This window comes from Anopheles arabiensis, chromosome 2, assembly GCF_016920715.1.
Source record: "Anopheles arabiensis isolate DONGOLA chromosome 2, AaraD3, whole genome shotgun sequence".
NCBI classification, from domain to species: domain Eukaryota; kingdom Metazoa; phylum Arthropoda; class Insecta; order Diptera; family Culicidae; genus Anopheles; species Anopheles arabiensis.
In genome coordinates, this window is record NC_053517.1 from 108,406,314 (window position 1) to 108,429,898 (window position 23,585).

Here is a 23,585-nt window from a genome sequence, read left to right on the forward strand (position 1 = left end):
TTACACTCTACTTTACTGAGCTTTTCGGAAAGGGTAAAAAACGGGTACAATGTAATCGATTCGGCTTGCCAAAAGATTGGTTCGCCGAAAGGTTCTTTCCTTTGCTTTCGGGAATGATGTTAGGAATCAACTTTTGTCTCTAAGTAGAATGTTAAAAACGTGATCAGCTCGTTTTTGTCCCCCAAATTCGGTCGATAATATTGAAATTGCTGTAGATTAAACTTTGTGATGATTATATTTGCCTTGACTTGCCGTTGAATAGTGTTAAAACTTTAAACAGAACCATAACAAGCAAAATATGCACAACATGCCCGTTAACAACTTTATGCTTGTGCTAAAACGCCCGAAGGTATGCAATTTGTACCACAAAACAACCTACCGTGGCCGCAGCGCTTAGGCTTAGCCTACCTGCAGGCGTTTCACCTGATGGGCCGATCGATAAAGAGATAAACCTACCTGCTCTCGAACAGGCATTTTGTGTTCGATAATTAATTCACTAACCCCGATCCCTCCCAACCCCCCCCCCCCCTTCCTCCTCCGTCTCACTGCGAATTCACGGCACATTTTAACAGCACCATCAAAGCTGTTAATAAAGCGTAACTGCTGCTTTAGCCTTGTGAAACAACTTGCTCAAGGCTTCGCCGTTCCGAGCACGATAAGTCTTTGTATCCCGCGATGCAGCCCTTAAGAACAACGAGCGAAAGAGGTTTTTGGCACATAGCAGCATAACAGCAGCAGCAACAGCAACACGAAAATAATGCCATCCATTTTCGGAACCGGCAGGCACTTACCTGAAGAGGATTATGAGACACTCTTCCTCTCAGACCGCACACACACACACACACATGCAGATGGCATATCTCACTCGATGCCACGACAAACAACTTTCGGTCCACCGTCTTATCGATCCTCTACCGCTCCCGGGGCCGTTTGGTGGACGTTTTGTGCCTGTTTGTGTTTGGCCCAACCCCGGGAAGGTTGGGTTATTTTTCTTTCCTGCTTCGAACTTTCCGGCTGCTCGATAAACCTTCCCCAAAAAGTGGCAAAAAAACACACACACAGTCCTTCGGTGACAAACGACAACAAAAAGGCACACACACACATACAGGTATAAAGCCGGAAACGAGCCCTATTGCCCCGAAATGAGCCCCGAAACTCCGGAGAAGGTTGCATTATTTATTTTTGCTTTTCATTCAAAATGTGTACGCGAATCGCATTGAAAGACCTCTCCCTGCCCCACTCGCTCACAGAAAGGCTCCCAGTAGGTGTTGTCCTTTTATTACCCTCATCCAATGCTGGGAACGAGGTATGGGTCCGAAAAGTTCCGTTCTCGAGCACAAGGGGCCGTGTTTTGGGGCCGTGTTTTGGGGCCGGTTTGCTTGCTCATTTCGCTCACTAATCTAAATTCATCGCCACCGCCATTGTTTTGCGGGTAGAGGTCAGGGACACCGTGAGCACTGAGCAGGGAGAGAAGGGAACTGGATCGAGTTTTCCCTGCCCGCTCAACACAACTACGCTGCTGCTAGGAGAGCATGTGTGCATGCAGCTGAGCAGAACGGTGGAAAACCTACATTAGCACATAATTACCGACTTAAACTGTACTTAGGGGACGAATTAATCATCGGATTGTTTGGTATATTTCTTTCTTTCCCCCCTCATTCGCCCGGCGAGGCTTAATGTCTGGAGTCGGTCGTTTGTCGGTTAGGAATTGTCCTGTGTGATTTTGTTTCACCCCTCGTTTGCCCCTCAACAATCTCCCCCGGGGAGAGAGAGAGAAAAGGAAAGGGATTGAAGGGCACTTCTAACCAAATTGCGGGGATCAAAGCTGCTTTGGTGTCCGGTGGGCTGCACATTATCGTACCGCCTTATGAATTGCTCGGTTGAGACTAATTTTTCTCAATCATTATATTAGGGAGTGTTGCACCTCTTTCCTCCAAGTCACATCAACCACACGAGACAGAGAGAGAGAGAGAGCCGCACACCGCCAACGAGTGTGGTCAGCTCGTTTGGCGAGGTTCAATCGCACTTTCGTTGCGGATACTTTGTTTTGAATTGCTAATATATCTCAATGAGCTGCGCCAGTCCGGATTTTGGGGCAGTGTGTGCCTGCTTGTGGCATTTGGTTCGTGCCGCTTTGCTCACCCCAGGTCAGGGTTTGTCGCTTGTTGTGTACGACTGGGAATCTGAAGCACGCTCTTTACAGGCCACGGTTCGTTGATTGTGTGCTGTGAGTGCGGTACTTTAACATTGTTTGGTGGTTGGTAACGAAATGAGAAAAGATACACGGGCTTCACGGCACATGAATATTTAATATGTGAGTGGCTTTTCGGTTTCCTTCACTTCAAGTGTCGTGTATTAATTTACAGCCCGAAGGAAGACTGCACGAAAAAAAGAGCCCCCTCCCCCCGTCCAAACTCTATTACTGCTCAAGCAGTCGCAAAGACTCATTAGAGCGACATGAAGTGTAATTGAATCAAGGTGGTGCTCGAGTTGAATTCAATTTCATTTAATGACATCCTGCAACTCTCACCCCCTCCACCTGCCCACACAGATCAACGAACCTTTAACTGTCGGTCAATCTGGAGAATAGCTTTTATACGTCAAAAAACCGACTTTAATAATTATTCAATTCACCCTGTCTGTGGGACGGCTAATCGAGTTAGCATTTAAAGTAGAACTCCGTCCGTGCGTCCGTCCATCCATCAGAACGTAAGAACGTGTGCTGATCGTGAAGATTGAACGCGTGTAAGACGGCGCGATAGGAAAGGCGCGATAAGAGCCCCCATTTGGGCCTGCCAAACAAAGCGCTGCCATCGTCAGAACCTGTCACTTATCATAATTAAATCTTGCTCATCCGGTTTCATCCGGCAATGACGGGTTTACCGGAAGTTGTGCGTGCGAGCGAGCGAGCGAAAGCGTTCATTAAATTATGTATCTCTACCATCGCGAGTTTTGTTTGTAGCTTTCCATTGTTCGGGGTGAGTTTTGCAAAGTTTCGGGAACCGCACCGACGTCCCGACGCCAGTTCTATGGCGGCCCCCCTGTTCAGCGCACTTTGCAAGATGGTTTGGGTGCATGTGAGTGTCAATAAAAGCGTGACAGTCTAACATATCTTATCAATTTTATTGTGCACCGGGAGCGAGAGCATTAGACCTGTAAGACGCTAGACCGTAAAAGATCGTCTTACTGCTCTTGCTGCGCCGTTCGGTACGCCATTTCGGAAGTGTAATCAAGTTCGACAGGCAGCAGTCGGGACGGCATCGGCAGTCGATTTCAATTTTCCAACGTCAACCCCGTTCCCGGTAGGGTTCACCTTCCACTTGCCCCGGTCCATTTCCGTACCCCGATCCAAGCAGGAGGAATACAGTCCTTAGTATAGTCGCCGAGACTCTCCTTGGAGAATACATAACGACGACTTCCGCATTTGCGAACGAAATGCTTCGGTTTTCAATCCGAGACACCGAGAAGCGCTGAAGCTTACAGAAGAAGAAGAAAAAATGCCTTGATTCTGAGGTGGGCACCGACCACCGATGATGTGGCCCTGAGTGTGTGTGTGTGTGTGTGTGTGTGTGTGTGTGTGTGTGTGTGTGTGTGTGTGTATGTCTAAACGACAGCTACAGAGCTTGAAAGCGTAAGACAAGAAGCAACCGTTTGGAAACAGTTTTCAGTTTGCAGTTGCTGAATGTTGCTTGCTTCTTTTTGTCCTCCCTGGGCTTACCCCTTTTAACACAGGAAAAAAAAGGCAAAGCAAAATGGTCACAAAAGCGTCCCGAAGCCGCCCTCTCCCGCATCCTAATTTCCCGGGAGCTTTCGGCCCGGCTCAATCGGAGCCAAATAAATCGAACTTTGGTTGGCAACCGTTGGTGATGGACCGGCACTGGATACTGTGCACTTCCGAATTCCCTCATCAACCGCAGTTGGACAAAGTACACTGACGGCTCGGGAGGAGTAAGGAGGGTTGTGCTGCTTGTGGGACTCAGTTTTTCCAATTTTCCTCTCCATTCGCCCCTCCTTCTGCCCCTTATGTCGTAGCCAGCCAGTCTCCCATGGGGCGGGTTCGAGCGAACGTCCTTGCTAACTGCGCGTCATCACGAAACTGCTGCTGTCCGGAGCTGTCTCGGATAATAAAATCGAATACGATGTAGCAAAATAGCGGAGCCACGGATCACGGGTTTTTTCGATGATGGGTTTCGGTGCAACTTTGTGTGTGTGTGAAGGCCATCTAGTGGATAAATTATGTTGCTTCTTCTGCGCTCCGCTTGCTCACCAGCAATGCATTTCGCGGTCTGTCAGTTGGATTTTTGCTTTTAGGGGTTATAAAAGTGTATTGTAACGTTGATGGCGAAAGTCGACAGGTATTGGAATAGTTTGTGGAAAGTAGGAACAATGCATCAAATCAGAACAGAAGCTCATCAAGATGCTGTGTGAGATGCGTGCATTGGTTAAAGCATTCATTTGTCAGTAAGATCCTTTGGTGACTTGTATCTTTATGACGTTCAAAATATCTTTTTCGTGTCTTGATCATTGGTATTGGTAAAAATACAGTGAAGCGCCGTTTATGCGGATACTTTTTATCCGGCTGTCCGTTTATCCGTGCTATTAAAGAATGACAGTTGAATACAAAGGTATTGTCACCTTTGGCGTTTTGAGGTGGATATTTGAAAAAAAAACAAGGTTTTCAGACCACATTGGCATTACAAAACGCTAATTCATGGCAAATTCTAAATATTCTCATTGAAAAAACATAAAGTTAATAAGAACTGGGTATTTTTTATCAAAACACAAGATAAACTTCAACAAAAAATGAAGAATTTGTGATTAAATATATCATTTGACACATTATCCGTGTTATTCGCCTATCCGGGCGAGGTCGAGTCCCGATGAGCCCGAATAAGCGGCGGTCCACTGAATTTAACTGAATCTGGAGTATAGGGGATCATCCATGAATTACGTAACGCTCGTAATACTGCAGTTATGAACGTTTAAATTAAACACATTGCATGCCTCAGCACGCTTCTCATGAGAACAAATATCCAATGAACCAAACCCTGTTTAAAGCAATCTCCTACAATGCTCTGTAGGGCCTTTTCTAAAGTTATACTCCATGAAATGTTCAAGCACAATCGTTTCTTTTGCTCTTTTCAAACTCAAAAGTAAGAGAACATACGTTTCGATTCACTCGCCATCCTTTTTCGGGCCACATCTAATGCTACCTACATTACCCTGGCGTGATCATAAACCAGCGTGCGTATGTGTGGCAGAGCTTCTGTTATTACTTCCGTTCATTCCGTTCAAACGATTGCATTTACATTCGTAAGAAGGGTTCGCCGGCAGCCAACATTTCCGCACACTTACGGCCACACAGACACCACATCACGCGGACAGGGGGAGCGAGTGTGAAAATGGAGTGAAGTGAAATTGATAGTTGGGTTGTAAAGTTGGCAATACCCAATTACATCCGCTTCATTTTATCACCTTCTTCTCGCACTGCTTACACTCTGAAACCCGTTGTATATATATGTGTGTGTGTGTGTGTGTTTTGTGCTTGGAAAGGAGAACATTGGATGTTTGCTTCCCGAAAAGCGTTCGGCTGCAATTTCGCATCTCGTTTTTCAATTTACACATTTCACAATTCGGTTGTTTTTACTCAGAAAAAAAACAACAAAATACAACAAGAGTCGAAATGGAAGGAAAAGAAACACACACACGCCAGCGGAAAAGCAATGTTCAATTTTAACTAGCACATCTCAATGGCGTGCTCACAAACCACCACCACCAACACCACCCGGTTGTTCGCACAACGTCTAACGATCGCTATCTGCGTCGCGTTTATTGTTGTGCCGGAGATACTTTTCAATTCCAATGTCGCATTTTCCACCCATTTATGTGCGGGCTGATGGCGAACAAACGGTCGGTGTTTTCCATCCCTTTACACCCTTCCGAATCGATGTGTTGGTAGAATTGGATGCGTGTTTGTTTGTTTTTTTTTGTCTGTTCGGATTGGTGCTTTTATTTTGTTTCACTTGATGCGAATGATGTCGAAACGATGTCATTATATCTTGTTGCGCCTGGTAGTTGTGCAATTTCATTCCATCATGCTCTCCCTCTCCCGCGCTTCCTTTCTGCTTTGAAGTTTAAAAAAAAGAAGCTTTACACACGGTGAATGAGTATTTGTTTGAGTGGGTGTTCGTTTTGTTTTTCTTTTCGCGGAACGCTAAACAAACGAACTGCACGTTTAGCAAACATTATAGATCGGCAAAAATTGCAACAAACCACTCCAGCTGTTCCATTACAATGTACTTGCAATACTTTCGGCAAAAAGCGAGAGCTTTTGTTTTGTTTGATTCTCGGTAAGTGGAATGGCCGATTCCGATTCCGAGTTGAATATTTTAACACCAAATATCGTGCATTCGTGCACCACTTTTCGATAGCTTTTTGTAAGCGGATGCACACGAGTTACCATTTTAAATGCACGGCTTGGTGAGTTGGGCCGTGAAAACGATTCAAATGCTGCCGCTTTGTTCCCTTGTTTTGGAGTGTTTTTCGGGGAAGGGGCTTGAAACAAACAATCCGATACGAGTTTGCTCGCTGTGCTGTGATATATTGGCAAAGAAATTGTACACCTAATCCTGGGAGGGGAAAAAATAACGGCCGGATTTGACCATTTTACACATCATTTCGCCGCCGGGAAAAGCGGATTTCATCGCTACATTCGAAACGTTCCTCACTCTCTAGCATCAAACTGGGTGAAACTGTTGAAGGCCTGCATCGTTCCATTGGTCCGCAAAAACACATCATCACCCGGCCGCGAGCAAGGCTCCCTTCCCCGGAAAGGTACTCGAAATTTTCATCATCCAATATTTAAGCCCTTGTTGACAACTGTTTTAAAACTAAATTATTCATTCCCCGACATTCGCCCGGAGTTGCTGTGCTGCTGTGGCCACGCTTCCGTCACGTTTTCATCACCCGACCAGGACTGGCTCGCTGGGTTGTGTGGGTGTGTGTAGCTGTGTGTTCCTTTTTGGAGCTCTTTCCCTCGATCCCGTGTTGCTAAAAGTCAGTCCGATGCGGTTGTGACGATTGCTGTTGATGCTACTTTGCGCGCCAGCTTGGGAACAGATGGGATTGCTGCAACAGGGGGAGCAAGAGAGCGAAGGGCAGGACTAAAACCCTTTTTGGTGTACGCTCTGTTCGGTGTAATGAAGGGATCGCACCATACCTCTCGCCCGCACAAAACCAAGCGCCCCAAATGAGAATCAAAAGGGCTGCGCGACCGTTTGTGTGATGAGGTTAGAGGATTGGGTCCGACGGGTCGTAAACAAAATACTGGCAAATAATTCATAAAGCTATAAAAACCTTACCGCTTCATGCGATGAGAAGGAGGTGACATCCTGTGGGAATATGAGGATGTCAATATGAAGTTGATAAGCGCGTTGATAAGTGCAAGGAATGGGAGTACTTTTCGGAGATGATGAAGAAGTACATTTTTGGTAAAGATTTTTGATTAAATTGTTCTGAGAATGGTTGGAATAGTCCAACTAATATCCATGCTACATTCCATCACTATTATCTATTACGTTCGCTTATCATTCATTCCACACACTCGCACACAGCCGGCGAATTCGATGCGACGTGATAAACGGAGCCCTCACTCACTCTACGACGGAACCCACGATGATGGGGTAGAGCAAGTAAAACTAGCTCCTCACGCTGCTGCTACGGGCACGGGTTTTGCTGGTGGATCTGGACGACGACGGCAGCAGGTAGCACTCTGCTAGCGACTGTTGAAAAATTCAAAATCTCATTTTCCACCTCAACGCGCGCAATCCGGCGCTGTTGTCGGTGGAGAAGTAGCAGCAGCCACCTGGGATCGATCTCCAAAGAAGTAGTACGATCTACTTGTCTAGGTGTGTGTGCATGTTTGTCGATGGAAAAAGGATGTGACTGTGTGATTCCACTGGAACGTTGGTCGCCTGGAACCGGTGGTCTCAAAAGCCGGTGGAAGGGGAACTGCCTGTCGGTTCCCAGGGAGCACTGCTCTATGGACCGTGAAGCACTAACTGGCCGTTGAGTTGAGCAGTCGGGATTGATGGAGTTAGCTGTTGGGAGATGCTTTAAGCGGCCTCGTGTGCGTTTCGTTTGCTGCTGGAAGGGTGAATTTAATGAAGGAAAAGTGATGATTGGGCTGAAGAAGCTACACAAAGAGCTATTTCGATAAATGGAGAATGTTGTAAAAGAGCTTGATGCTTTGTTTCATCCACTTTCAAGAAGTGTTGTAAACTCTTTGTTTGGACCTACATTTTTCATCTGATGGTACTTTTTTTCATCATTGGAGCAAATTATACTTTTGCAACATAAAACATCCATTCTCCTCCAACAAAATCCTTAGCTCTTCACAAATACCATCATTTATCTTCGACTCGGGTTACCCTTGCTTAATCTTCCACTACGTCAAACAGCAACAGCAACAAAAAACCACGTCACACGAAGCTGTCATCAACAATCGCATCCGGAAACCTCGCCATACACACAACACCTTTGATAAAGCGATCATTTATACTGACAGGTCCTTGCTGCTTTGCTCTTCCGGTGCCACTATCGTGATCACCCATCACCTCCCATTTGAAGTGCTACGCGTTGAAAGAAGTACCCGCAGTGTAGGCGCAAGTGATACTTTCCACTATCACCTCGTCACACACACACACGCACACACCTTTCAATCAAACCCCTCCATGGGTGTAGATCATTTATTTTGGCGGGGCTTTATTGTTCGCCCGGTGCCCGCAGTACGCACGTGTCCTGCGAGAAGGGTAATTGAGTGATTTCTTGTCATTTCCCAAACCCATTCGCATAAGGGAGGGAGGAGCAAGGGGGAGGTCCACTTGCGTGCGCCCGTGTATGGGAATGTCGGTCGGGCCTGTGTTCAATATTGGAATTTGATAAATGATGCCGCTCCGGACCGGACAGGAACGATCACAAATAATAATCGTATCGATAGACACACACATCCGACGTTCGTTAATTTGACTGTCACTCGACACGCGAACCGACTAAACACACACACACACACACACACCGGTTCTCGTTCACCATTACACGCATCGTGCAGTGGGGTGAGTGCCTCGGTTCCTTTGTTGGCATTCATTTTTTCCTCCCCCTACACATCCAAGTCTCGGGGGCGTAGGTGAGAAAATGAGCTCTCCCACCTTTACCTGGCGTCAGGAACAGAAGGACCTTTTGGAGTTTTTCCCCCTTTTAGTTACCGACCACAACAACAACAACAACAACAACCGCAGGGACAAGTCTTACTATGGGCTGGCGGCCTCCATAATGGAAACGTGAGTGAATGATTACCTTTTATCCGTTTCGGGCAAGTACCGGAGGGGGTTGGTCCTTACTCAGGCCCGGTTCGTTCAGGGCGCGTTTCCAATCAGGTGCTATCAATCATCGACACAGTAACGCACAACGTGCGCGCTAGCCACACCACCGCAAAAGGTCACATACATACACACACGGGAGGTCGGACACGGCCGATGATGGTGTGAGGATTCCCACGCTATCAATCAGAAAGGTGGTGCAAGCTGTTGTTAACCTTCTGCGAAACGGTGGTGTTTTCGCCTCCCCATCCCCCCGTGTGTACCATTGTTTGCAACATATTGACCTCTTTGTTCGGTGCACAAGCGAACGGCCCAGGCAGCTCTGGTAAATGGTCACAAATAAGCAGCCCCGACTACTCCCAGGGAAAAGCGGGCAAGGCCTACGCACCGACAACTTCAATGGTACTTGAAACGAGCTTTCCGGAAAAGTTTTCACCCCCCAAACCCCGAACCCCAAAGCTGAGGTACGGTCGAGCTGTGCGAAGACTAAATTTATGAATCATTTATCACTTTATCAGTTTGACGCGCTCTCGGGGTTTGTTTCGGTTCTGCATCTGCTTTCTGACCGATACTACGCTACTTACACACACTCACACGCACTTTGCCCGCTGTACAATACATAATTTATGTTCCAAAGGTCTGCAGGAAGAGCCAAACAGACCAAAAATCTGCCGGAAAATGGACAATTGGGCGTAGAAAAGAAGATTCAATGGTAAGAAGTTTTTTGTCTCGTCCGTCTCGTTGTGGAAGGAATGAAACAATGGGTGAACAGTTAATCTCTCCGAGCAGTTTTTGCCATGTAATGTGAAGCAATTCAATGCGAGAAATGTGGGGTTCCCCTTTCGATCGGTACGCACTCACTTAAACCCTTCTCTTGGGCGAGATTTAGTGATTGATACTGACAAACAACCTGTCAGCAATCGAAAATCTTGGTAATGTTGTGTTGTTTCACGCTTCAAGTTTAATTTAAATTATTGAAAGGCTCGTTGCAAGACATTGCCATAAGCTCTTGGGCCCCTGAAGGTATGCTTTATATAAGCAAAGCCTACTTATACACAACTACTGTCGAAAGCTCATATGCCCCTGAAGGTATGCTATGTACAGACGAGGGATACAGGGATATAGGCACAACTTATACAGGGAAATGTTGATTTTTTTTATTGAAATATTCTAGATTTTGTATTTCTAGACCTTGTATCGTGGAAAAATTATGTACATTCATGACATATCTTAAACCGCAATATAGTGTTAGAAACCCCTTCTTAGCAGCTTATTTCGCTCCTGAAAATTCCAAAGCTCATCCTTCCCAGTTCGACACCAGCTCACAAAAGGATTGAGCACCATTTTCCAAGCACCATTTCAACCGCTGCGCCCAATGAATCGCCTTCTCCCCACCATTGTATCATGACAATTTTTAAGTGCATTTGAAGCGCTTCTCAACCGGCCACCGAAAAATGTACCGAAAGCTGCTTCAAATGCATCCATCTTGAACTCCCATGGCACTTCCAGAGATACACCGGACATTCCGGGCAGGAGAGAAACTCATAACTCGAATACCAGGGCCCGGATTTCCCGCCCCTTTTCCTCGTGCTGCAGGCAGACCAAACTCTGAAAGGATCATTAGTTTGAGCACAGCAACCATTTCAGTCTCATCTCAAAAGCATCCATTCCTCCCGGGCAGCCCTCTTGCAGCAGGACGGGCAGTGTTGGGTGCATTCGAATGGTATATTATTTGCCTGCCGAAAATAGCGACGCCCTGGCCGGCTGTGTGCACCCCACGGGGGGAAGAAGTGGTGAGCGAGAAGGACGGTCGGATTGCTCCGAGTTTGTGGCCCCGTTCATTACTGTGGCCCGGTGGTCGTGATTTATGAGGTGTCCAACAGTTTATTTCCATTTAATGTCCTTAATGGCTTTCTGAAGGGTCGTTATAAATGTATGTATGTTTTATTGTGCACATCCGGAATGCTCTCTGATCACACTCGCACACTGGTTGGCTTGCGTTGCGATGGTTTCCGAGCCGGGTTGGCCTCGGAGAAGTTCACATTTTCACAGGCCACTGGGGTGGGCTCCCTACCCTGTGCCAGCCTTCCTTTTGCTGACGGGGTATCATTTCCACAAGGTTATGCCATGAATGTCCGGGAAACATATTTCTCAAACGTCGCCAAACTCCTCCCCTCCAACCCCATGGATGGATGGGGAAGTGATCCTTTTCATCTTCCTCAAGAATCCGCAAGCAGCCGTATTTGTGTGTGTGTCCATTCTAGAGGTTTCCAACATCGGCAGCCATAATATTTATGACATTTTGGACGTATTTTTTGTTGTGGTTTCCCTCCCTTTTTTCTGCCTGAAGTGTCTCAGGCTCTGTCCTCCATTGACGGTTTCCGTGCCGGACTTTCGTTCGTCATACAGGAGGAGGAGTGAGGCAAACGGCCCACATTGGCAAAATACATGCCATAATGGGTTCGCAAACTCGTTGGCCGAAGCCGCCTCTAAAAAGCAGCGGTGATGGTGGCGCGTCCGGTCCTGGGGCAGCCTTTATTTATGTGTTATTATTTGGCAAATTCCTCCAGCGGGGCTTTAAAAACCCGGGGCCGATTTATGATGGCAACCTGCCCCACGTCTCACAATGTGGCGGCTGAGGGAGCGATTTCCAGCGACCTGCCCCCCAGATGTACCTATACCGTACAGATTGTAAACAGACGCTCCTTTGAAAAAATAACCACCCCGTGGGCCATTTGCCGAGCAATCGAAACGCTGCAACGTCCCGGTTTTTGTAGCCACATGTGTTCCGGCGACGACAATTTGCCACAATTGTCCTTCCATTTAGGGGGCAACGCGGGTGACAGAGAAAGGGGAAGGGAGTACCACTTCCCTTCAGAAAGGCGCACAAACAAACGCGCTACATACGGGGCCGGCAGTAGCAAGAAGCTGGAAAAGGGGGAAGCTACCAAATGGGATGGGAAGCGAAAAGGCGTTTTAAATGAGTTTTCGTGGAAAACAAAAGTTAACCTAGATTTGGCTCATAAATTATCGATTGCCGTCTGCCAAATGGACCGATGGCATGAAGCGAAAGCTGACAAGCTGGCCGACTGACGAAGGATAGAAGTCTCAAAACCCGGGTTTCGACCGTCAGCCGGGAGTTTAAACCGAGAAGGGGTTGTTTGTGTGCTCGAAACGCCGCACAACCCCGGCCCGGGCGAGCTGATGAAGCTGATTACTTTCACGTTTTCCACCCCGGTGTGCCCCCCCATGGGCGGTTGGGCTAGGTTGGACCAACATGTCACGCCCTCCGGACTCGGCTTGATGGATGATTGAGTCTTTATGAGTTTTCTTTAGCCATGGGCCGGGATGTGTGTGTGTGCAGCGCGCCATCGCCAACGTGGAATGCGAAGGGAATGGTCATGGTTTGCGTGTTGGTTGGTTTAGATTAATTTACATTTTCTTCCACTGCGTCCTTCAACCTCAGCGAATGGGTGAGAGATATGAGTGTGTGTGTGTGAACTCAATTTCACAACAAACGAACCCGAATTCCTTCTCTTCCTGCGCACTCGCTTCCTTTCTTGTTGTCCCTTTGTAAGCACGCATTTTATTGCTTTGTTTTTCGAAAAGTGGCCAAAGAAAAAGGGTTTGCTATCGCTCGAAATAGCAGAAAGGAAAAATAATAACACCCATAACGTTACCCCCTCCACAAATTTCTCCTTGTTTGTCCCTTTTCACCACCACACTTCTCCTCGCAAGGGTGTAATTTTCACAAAACAATTCAAATGAATGTCTTTGAAACGTTACCCGATTGCTGCATTCTTGCTGGGCCTGGTGCTGCCCTCACACCGGCCACACGATTGGCTTGTAAAACGCAATTGAAAGTGGCATTTAGTGTGCGTTTCTGACTGTGATTGTTTGACCCCCTTCAGGGTTCCCAGTAAAAAGTGACCGCCTCCCGGGAATGTAGTACAGGTACGCAAAAAAGGAGGCGGACGCATTGCATCATTGGGCTTATATGGTGCCCTGAACGGTACTAGCCAGCCAGCCACACCTGACAGGTCTGAGAATAATTGCAAATAATAGCCCCACGCACACACACACACACACACACATGTAACTCTTGTGTGCGGGAAATGGTTTCCCGAAAGTTCCGAAGCTTAACTCGTCTAACCACAGAGAGTTCGGGCTGGTGAGTGGTCGAGCTTGCTGGCCGGAAATGGCAAATATCGTTCGTTTGTCCCTAACGCAGACATACATACACACACAAACACCCCGAGCAATGGAACGCTACCGATGGTTCGTTGTAACATTCTTTGCGTGCGAAAGGAATTGTTGCTTTCACAATTGGAATGCACAATCAGACGAGGTGGGTGGGCAAAAATAGGAATGCCGAAGGGCCGCTTTTGGATCAATATACAGCAGTAACGGGTACAATTAGGTTCATTTCTTTGAACTTTTGCAAGGGCTCGCACGAAACGCCTTACTTAGCAGCGGCTCTGTTCTGTTTTCCATTTTGACAGGGCTGTTTTTGATTTTATTTGATGGTATGATGCATCATACTGTAATTTTGTAGATCTGTATCATTTTCAACGATTTTTTACATCAAACTAGAACTATAGTTTCTTCTAAAAAGCAACAATACTCGATTAGAGCAATTTTGTTGCATATTTTGCATAAAGATGGGCGTTTTGGGATTGTGAAAGCAGTTATCTCTAGAACAAGACTTCAGCCTAAAAGTAGGCAATCTACGAGACACAAAAATGAGTTAAAAATAACTCTTGTACTATGAATAGCTGAAAGTTTGCTACAATATCTTCAATTGGCTAATCTATTAGTAGTTAGTTAACGAAAACTATTCCCAAAAGTGCTTTTAGCTCAATTCAATGAACACAAATGCCTGTATGCGTGTGTAAGGAATTACTCCGGATCCGCTCTGAACCAATTTCGAGCTTACATTGTAGCGGACGAGAATATTGCATATCATTCCGGCGTCGGAATTAGTAACATTTGCCTCCCCCCTGCCGCTTATGCTAACAATAATTATATTCCGCCAATTGTCCAGATTGACGTCCGCACAATGCAAGCGGAGTATCATCGTCTAACGGCGCAATTTCGATTATACTGTCCCCTTTCTCCCGCTTGCTCACCCAACCTGTCGATCATTTGCAATTATTACAATCTCCTAACCTCCAGCGAACAATTCGTGGAGTTAGGATGGCCGTACCCGTTCCCGATGACAGGCTGACCTTTAGACTGGCCATTAGCCGAGATTGCGCATCTTACACGCCTCGGCTCGTTCGTTCACAACAATTGATTTTCCGCCCGTTTGTTCCCCGGTGGCCTCTGTTGGCCTACGCGTCTCCTTCGTTCTCACCGTCATGCTCATCGGCATCATCATCTTCTTGGCAGATCACGCATGAATCAACAGTTCACTCAGCCGCGTCGAAATCGTACCGAGCTTCGCACAATCTTCCGGTAAACTAATTCCTTTCGATGCCGTCGGTACAGCATCATTCCCTCTCCCAAAGGCCTCTGCCAATCCAATCGCTGAAGCGATGGAGCTACCCGAAAGTAGCCATATTGTGGTGCTCGTTTATAAGGTCCCTGTTCCATTCCGCTGCTTGGTGTAGCTGCCAGAGAGCAGGAGCTAGAAGCTGACGCAAAACGGGGTGTAGTAGTTTTGTGGTGTGTGCGTGTGTGTGTGCGTGTGTGTGTGCTGGTGGTGGAGTCTGCCACATCCGGTTCAAAGATTATCGCAGAAACCATAATTTCATAAACTACTGATTCGACACAAAAGGGAAGCTGGAGCGCAATACTTTCAGTTTGGGTGGGGGGAGGGGCAGCCGGTCGGTGGAAAAACATCCTACGTTTCCTGCTCTCCGCCGGTGTGTCTCTCTACTGCTGCCTGGTGGTGGCTGCCACTGATCTGCTGACTTGCAACTGAGCTCCAATTCCCCGCTGGGATGCCCATCATCCGTTTCGTACCTAACGAGCTCTACATCTTGCGCCAACCGGGATTCGGGCCGGTCTTGGTGTGATTGGGAGAGTGTGTGTGTGTCTGTGAGTAGTGGGGAGCTCTTTCATTCGTCCTCTTTTCTTGCTTACGGTGCCCTTCTAGACGCAAACTCTACGAACCACCGCCGGTAAGAAGCGCACTCACCAAAGGAAGGCAGCAAACTCCGATGTAATCGAGCAGTACTGAGGATATGAGTGTATATGTACGTGTGTGTATGTGTGCCTGCACACTGTCTACTCCAACCCCATCAAACCCTCTCACGGCTCTCTGTGTTTTGAAGCAACCAGCCGTGAAATATTATTTAGATCGTGCATATTTACTTATTCACGTTTTCCATTCCGGAGGCCGCTGCTGGAATGCTTGGTCAATGGGGTTATGTGTGGCTGTGCCGACCATCTGAATGGCCCTCATACACTCGGGAGATGATGAAGAAGAACGAACGAACTGCTGCCCAAGTATCACGTATGGCAACAGAATTCATCCACCTGAAGGAACTAATGCTCACACGACCACCACCACCGAGGCACCGAGACACGGGCAGGAAGTTTCGGTCTCAGGGAGAGGCATTATTTGCATACACATGGTCACAGAGACGAGCCGTCGGGGATGGTGGCAAGAAGAGCGTGTGCACTTCTTCGTCGGTGCCATTGGAACGGGGACATCGTGCCAGAGCCCGCGCCCAAGCAAGACGTTCGGCTGGGCGGGTACGTTACCAAAGGTATGCAAACCTTGCGCCTTAGTAGCAAACAGTCTGTGTGTACTGAACGTGGCAGTGGTCGTGCCTGTGGGCTGATATCCGTGTGCCTTTACTTACAGCCCCCCTTCCCCTCCCCTTTGCTTCCATTTTCAACCTTGATACCGTTGTGTCTTTGGCACGACATGGCGCTTCACGTGACTTCATCAAAATGTGAGTAGCTTGCGGTGGCACCAATCCTTCAATTCGTGTGCCGAGTGTGCCAAGCAGCAACCGGATCGCCGGAAGGAAAAGGGAAACAGGAACAGGAAGTTGCAGCATATTAGCAAGGGCGTAACTATGGCTCGGCTGTGTGGCGTGTTGTGACGTTCAATTGGATGGAAACTTTGGTTTGTTGGGGGCTCTTCGGACAGTGAGCGAAGTGAGCGCAAAAAAAAAGAGACGACAATCGCAGAACTACTGAAACAAAGGAAAGGAAAAAGAAACCTCCAACGCAACACCAGATTGTCTCCGGATGATACTCGGAAGTGGCCGGACAGGGACAGGCAGGCGGAACTAAGTCCAATTGTGATAAAAGTCGGCCACTCTCGAGCGCTTCCTTCGGTCGGTTGGGCCTTGAGTTGGGCCTAGAAGATATTTGGTTTGTTTATTGCTTCGTCGGCTGCGATGTGGAGGGAATTACGTACTATCGATGGTGCTGTAACTTTTGTATTTACCGAACAACAATGTGTGTTGCGGGCAGGAAGGATTCGTGCGGTTTCGTATCACTTCATTTCTCTGTCCGTTGATTGAAGTAGCGAAAGGTTATGATCACACGGAAATATGGGTTCTCACCGATCGAAAGGTAAAAGGCTGGTCGTTGCGGTGGAATTGGATTATTAAACAGCGGCCTAGGTCCTAGGTCGTCTGTGCCGGACGCCAATAATGGTTTTACATAAAGGAATGACAGTGTCATAACATGTGTAGTGTTATAAAAATAAATGAGTACCGTTTTCTGTCCGTTGACAACACTGACCACTAACCACTAACCTTTTCTTGCTTGTTCTTTCTCTCTCTCTCTTTTTTCTTTCTACGCTACTAACCATTGGTCGTCAAACGTGTGATAACTACATCCTCGTTACCATACACGAACGACTACTCGGTTAATTCGACCACAAAATCTTGGGGCTCGTCGTCGTAAAAAAACCCACACACACACTTACACACACATAGCCGGCCGTCTCCATGTTATGGCGACAAACGGCGACCCTTCGATGATCTCTCCTCCGTCTTCCATTTCGAACGGCCCCGAGCCTCAACTGCCACCATTACCACCACCATTAAGATCAACCCAAGTGCTGCAACCACTGTGCGTGTATCCAGGTGCGTTTGCCGCCATCCCATGTACGCCTAATCTGATTGATCAAACGTTATTGGTGTTCGTTGCATCTTCTCAGCCTTTAGTTCTCGTTTGCTTGAAATGTTGATTTTTATGTTGCTGTTGCTTAGACACACTGGGCTACCTTTAGTCAGCCTCTTTCGTTATGCATGAACGGGTTTGTCCCATTTCAGCGTTTTTTGTTTATTATGTGCGCGTTGAGTTTGGTGGTGTGTTATTTCAGTGATTTCCGTTCGTTTTGCTTTATTTGCACACCCTGTTAATCAATATGTTTCACTGGCATGTAAGTAATCGATGTGTACCACAGCACCACAGCAACGGCAGATAATCATACTAATGAAACCTTTATTTGCTTGTTCCTTTGTCCTGCCTATGCCCAACACTGGACAACTGGATAAACAACAACAACGCACTGATGCACGCACTCCGAACCTCAGTGTCAACATTGAGTCAGGAAGGAACGTATGATTATGTCTTTAGTGGGCCCCTGGATTCACAGGCCCTGTCATCAACGCTCAAGCTGACCTCACCTCCAGTACGAGTGCGCCCGGACGGTAAGTAAGCAAATGGCGTCTCGTTATCGACATCGATAACGAGCAAAACGAGACATTCCGAATGCCCTCACTCCATCCCTAACTGCCTGCACCTTGTCATTGATTCCTATTGCTTGATTATTTATATCCTGGTACACCTTCCGCTGCTGATGATTCTCACCTCGCCTCGAGTCGTTGACATGTGTGTGTGTGAGGAGTTGATTTGCTCAATCTAATTGAAGTCGTCAAGGCTATGGTAACATACACACAGACACACACGCAACTCGTACAGGTAGATCCATCAGACGAAAATCATCCTTCCTCTAGCCGGACTCGATCGAATTGAAATTTATTATGGTCCATTTCGAGAAATAGACCCGGAGCTTAGCAGTGATAAAGAACCGATTTCTTCCCATTATGTGGGGCGGGGTTCATTGGTCAAGGTAAAAGATTATCGACAACTCCAAACCAAAACTCCATCAGCTCAATGGACCGTGGTCGTCCGTTTGGTGAGAAGGATTGATTTAGATTCTTCTTGTTAGCGAGAAGCGTTCATCTTCCACAAGCTGGCCGATCAGCTCGTTGCGTCTCAATGCTTCGTTGGCCCATTCATTGTGCATTCTGCCGAATGAATGTGATGAAGGAGATGCCTTCCAGGAAATTTGAGTAAGAAGAAGAGTAAGAAGAAGGGGAAGCTTTGTAAAAAAGTAGGTGCCAGAAGATAGCGCACATCCTTCTTCATTTCTACGGCTAAAATCAATCCTTCGAGAGCCATACGTATGTAATGAACCTTTCGGGCGAGGGTATGTTTAATTCTTTCATTTCCATTTGCTCCGGCACACGTCCAAAACCTCCCTTCAGAACCTTGAGAGCCTGGGAATTCTGTGCACGTGGTGATCCTGTTTGAGAGTCGAGTCGAAAAAGTTCGATCGATCGATTCCTCCAGCCTGAAAGGGAAGACGGAAAGAAACGAAAACCCACTGAACCTTTTGCCTAGATTTCGAAGTATGCTGCACTGCACTGAATATTTCATTGTCGGACGCTGCTAGTCCGTTAACTAATTTAAATTAAAATTCTCTTCTCCGGGTCGTTTCCTGCTCCGTTTCGCCCAACACCCTTTACTTGGCAGTCTTTCGATCCTTTTCTGGAGGCGGCGACGCTACGAAACCATTGCCCACCCCCGCCCTCGACGCTTCGTACCTTCAAAAGAAGCTTAGCTCAGGGGAATTCGAAATTCGAAGTGTAAAGCACACCCCCCACAAGACGAAGAGCCGAGCGGTGGTGCCGGTAAGAATGGGTAAGAAGCTTTCCGGCATCGCTTCATGCGGTGGTAATCGGATCGAATGTGCAGATTGATTAGAGCCTTTCTCACCATCCTCCCTCTTTCTCCCTCTGGAACTCTGAACCCTTGTGATAGGAAATGAAACTCCAATAGTCACCGCCCTGTCGAATGTGCCGAACGGCGAGGGCAAGTGTGTGTCGTTGAGGAAGGAATACATTTCTTCACTCATCAAACGATGGTTCTTCAATTGACGCTGGAGAGCAATGGGCAAAAAGGGGGAGGGGTGGGCATGCAGGGTCGACTTAGACAGGAATGAAATCGAATTCGTGGAAATTGACGCCATCAGTAGTGGCAATTCGATTCGAATTGATTCGAGGAAGATACATCTAACGGAAATAGACCCAGGGTGTCTTCTCCCCTTTGCTTGAGAAAACTCGGAAATGAGCCTCTCCCACCCCGGTCCCGCTCAGTACGGCTCCCTTTTTTTTTTCTTCCTCTATCTTTTGTATGTGTGTAAAGGTACTTTAGCCAGATGGTCAGGACTTTGGGGCAGCTAGAACTACCTTAGCTAGGTCGCAACAAGGCGCTCTACAAGGGAGGCACGTAACCTTTGCGGAAGGTTCTGGAAGTTGATTTTCCATTAATATCATACGTCCGGAACAATTCGTACCTACTTCCTAGCTACTGCAAGGGAGTTTGCACCTGTTTCGCCCCGGCAACGGCATCGTAACACGGACCATTGATTCGCTGGTGAAATGTATTTCTGCAAACATTATCATCTCGTTGCCATTTCCGTGACGTGATAATTGAACCGTGAACGGAGGGTGTCTTGTGCAGTTTTAAATTTCATCGTTACCTCGCTGCCTGCCTTGGGTACGGACCATGGTAACAGTTTCGCTTGGAAAGTGTAGAATAGGGTATTAGGTGCGCTTGTAATGGGCTAGCAGGGGTCATACAAATTGTATAACTTTAGGCGTTTTGTGCTGCGCAATGCATAAATTGAGGCGAAATCATTAAATGAGTGTTGTTTGTAGCTTATGTAGGCGATTGCAATAACTTTGATCACTTAAGACGTCCAAAAGTGTAGACTTCATAGACAGCACCAAACTCCAAACAGATTCCACAATAGAACACGCTTCGTACAGGTAGGCAGAACAGTTTTATTGAGATTAAAAAGAAGATTTTACCTTTTTTGTTGGCCCTTTTTCATCTTGTTCTTGCACTCTTGGCCCAAAGAAAACGCAAATACATTTACAAACCGGAAGCTAAATTGAAATGTCTTCACGCAGGTGATTAGAAGCCGGGTCCTCCCCCGCTCATCCCTTATCACATTCGATTTTATTGTTACGACCGCAGTGCACACCAGAGCGTGAACGCGTGATAGCCGCCTCACCAAGACGACCGTTTCCGAGCGGTCGAGCTTTTCCGCGTTCATTCATTTTTATGGAATCGTTACTCGTTTAGTTTCAGGGGGTTTTTGTTTTTGCTCGGCCACCGGACGAAGGATGATTTGGTTTTGAATTTCATCTTTTGCCTTTGTTTTCCCTCCCCCCCATCCCTTAACACGCTGTTTCATTTTAATCTTTAGCTCATATTGACCTTTCCCCGTGTTGGGCGCTGCCCTGGAATCGTTTTATTTTTATATCGAAACCATTATAAAATGTATAACCACCTCCCACCAAAGCCACCTGATCCCGTGCCCGTGCGGATCCCCGATGCGGAGATTATGGACCCAAACATTCCAACCCCTCCGCATATCCCCTCCTCCACCACCATCACCCACGACACGATGAGTTTGCATTATTCTGCACAGCACTGGATAACCATTAGTCTAACCATCATCTTCTAACCCCGCGTACCTAAAAGTGTATCTTCCTTTCCGCCATGCCGGCCCGCCAGTCTACCGTTCCCAGTCGATCGATTCGCAACGGAGCAGTGGCGTAGACGATGGGCGTTCGTCAACCGGGACGCGTCATTCGCCCGGCAGTGGACTTAAGCGGACAAGGTACATAGGAGACGGTACCGGTTCTCTCGGCTCACGCAAGAGCGATCGCTGCGATGGGGAGGATGCGGAATCATTACGTCAATTGCTTATCGAGTGAGTACCAGGGCGTGTGTTTTCTTGCTTTCAATTCTTCTTCTTTGGGATGCGCAATATCATGACAATTTTTGGAGTTTTCACTTTTCTTGTTTTTGGGGCAATTCGAAGGGGATCAGTGTGGGACGAAATTTCGATTGATTATCGTTTCATTGATTTCAGGGACAATGGATTTTTGGTTCTGTTCTACTACTGCATTTCACACATTTGGGGTTGGGATTTGCACCCTAGAATGTCATTATAGTATTAGAATCATCAAAAACTGTTTTAGTTAAAAGTTGGATAGTTTTCAAACTCATCTACATTTACGAAAAACTTTGGGTGTATATATGAACCTGAAGGTCACAGCTATAAACATAAAATACCATTTGACAGCTGTCACAATATTGACCAACCAAGCAGCGTTTGTTTGGAGTAGCTCAATGATGTTTTGCGAGACACTGTGACAGCGATGATGACACCTGTCAGGTTCATATTTACACCCACCATATGTTCCATCCATGGCATAAAAAAGGCATTGAAACACCATCACGATCTCTATCCCATACAACAGCTTCCGTTAGTATCTGTCTCTGTGTAGAGAAAATGCTCAAAACTCTCCGATACCATCACACACTTCACTCTTCGACCGAAACACTGAAAATGGTACCTCGGAAGACGAGAGGCCCGCTCAAAATTGTTGTTGTGGTGGTCCCCAAGCGGACCAACAACGCCCTCAAAATTTAACAAAAGCAATATTTTCCGACCACCATTTGGCCATACACACACACACACGTACCGAAACACACACAAAACAAGGCCGTCCAACGTTCGATGGACCTTTTCAGCGCTCATAGCACATCGCGCATCGATGACACACTCTTTGCGCGTCTCCTAGGGACACACCCTTAGGTGGGGCGGGAGTGCGCTGTATCGTTATTGTTCAAAATTGTCGTTGGCCCCTTTTTTCCGTTTTCTCTTGTGATTTTTCCCCCATTTCCCGGTATCTTTTTCTCCCTTTTTTTTGTTTCTTTTGCCTCGTTGCTGTACGTTTTTAACACGTTTCATCGCCCTCCAAAAAGCGCGGACGCTGGTTCGTTCATCTTTTATCATCCATCGACATCTATTTCGTGTCAGCTGTGGCCATACGGCTGAAAAAAGCACACAAACACACGAAGTAGCCACGTCACTTGACCGTCATTTTGTCATCGTTTGAGTCAAATAGTGTGTTTTTGTTGTTTTTGTTTGGTTCGTTCGGTTGTTGTCCTGCTTTTCTTTCTCCATTGCCTCCATTTGGCCATTTCGATCACATGAAACTTCCATCGACCGCCATCTCCCGTACGCGCATACTTCGCCTTGTGTATGTGTAGCTTTCCTGTGTTTTCTATTCATTCCCATTTCGCTGTTGTTTTTTTCTTTCTCAGGGAAGAGAACAAGTACTGTGCTCCTGTTCATATTAAGTTTTCAAAACTATCACATTTCGTTTTGGTACAACGTTTCATCTTTGCCCTTTCACATCTGTCAGTCTCTTTGTCTAGCAAAGATGCACTCTCTCTTTCTCTTTCTCTGTCTGTCGTTCTCCATTGCTCATCGCTCGTTCTCTCTCTCTCTCTCTTTCTGCCATACTTTCTCTCTATCTTCTACACTGTCTCTTTCACTATCACTTTCCTGTGTTGCGTTGAATGTTGTTCGTTAGTTGACTTTTGTTCTCTGTTCATGTTACTTGTGCTGTTTGCTGTCTGTTTTTTTCACTTCTTCTTTCCTTTAATTGATGTTGTGTTTCTTCTCACTGTACTGTTGGTTTGCCCCCCTCGCAACGGTGTAACCATTTTCCGAAGGGATAATTTATTGCCCGTGCGAGACACGCTTTCCCGGGAACGAATTTTAATTTACAAAAACTGCACGTTACCTTAACACGTTTCACATCGTCCGGCAAAAAGCCTCAGCCAACCCCCGGTGCAAACAAACAAACGAACCGAAAAACGTACATCGGATCACACAGATTACCGCCAGAGAGGCCGAAGGTGATCCCGGTGGTGGCAGTGGTTCCCGGAATGCTAAGAGTAAATGTAAATAAAAATAATTAAATTCATTCGTTGGCCCCGGGAGAGCCAATGGCCAATCGGAACTGCTTTAAGCTTGATAATCACGCACAGAAGCATGCTGAAGCGGACTGCCCTCCTCCTCGTCCATCCTGGGACCGAAAAACTTGCCAAAACAACGGGTGGGGCGCGAGGGGGAGGAGG

At 46.9% G+C, this 23,585-nt stretch overlaps 1 protein-coding gene across 20 annotated transcripts in view; it reads left to right on the forward strand.

The window, feature by feature from the left end:
- The window catches only part of LOC120898101 (glucose transporter type 1), a 177,612-nt gene that overhangs the window by 94,915 nt on the left and 59,112 nt on the right, over window positions 1-23,585 (forward strand). For 16 of the 20 annotated variants that reach the window (XR_005738621.1, XR_005738620.1, XM_040303468.1 and 13 more), the window contains 3 exons: window positions 17,282-17,452; window positions 17,885-18,001; window positions 21,129-21,360. The exons of 1 other annotated variant lie outside the window; for it this stretch is intronic. Coding sequence is in view for 16 of the 19 variants with exons in the window: in XM_040303468.1 (XP_040159402.1) it covers window positions 17,299-17,452; window positions 17,885-18,001; window positions 21,129-21,360 (503 nt within the window). In the remaining 3 variants the exon portion in view is untranslated. Of the gene's footprint in view, window positions 1-17,281; window positions 17,453-17,884; window positions 18,002-21,128; window positions 21,361-23,585 lie in introns of those variants that run through there. 3 more of the 20 variants (XM_040303475.1, XM_040303473.1, XM_040303479.1) reach the window with 3 other exon arrangements.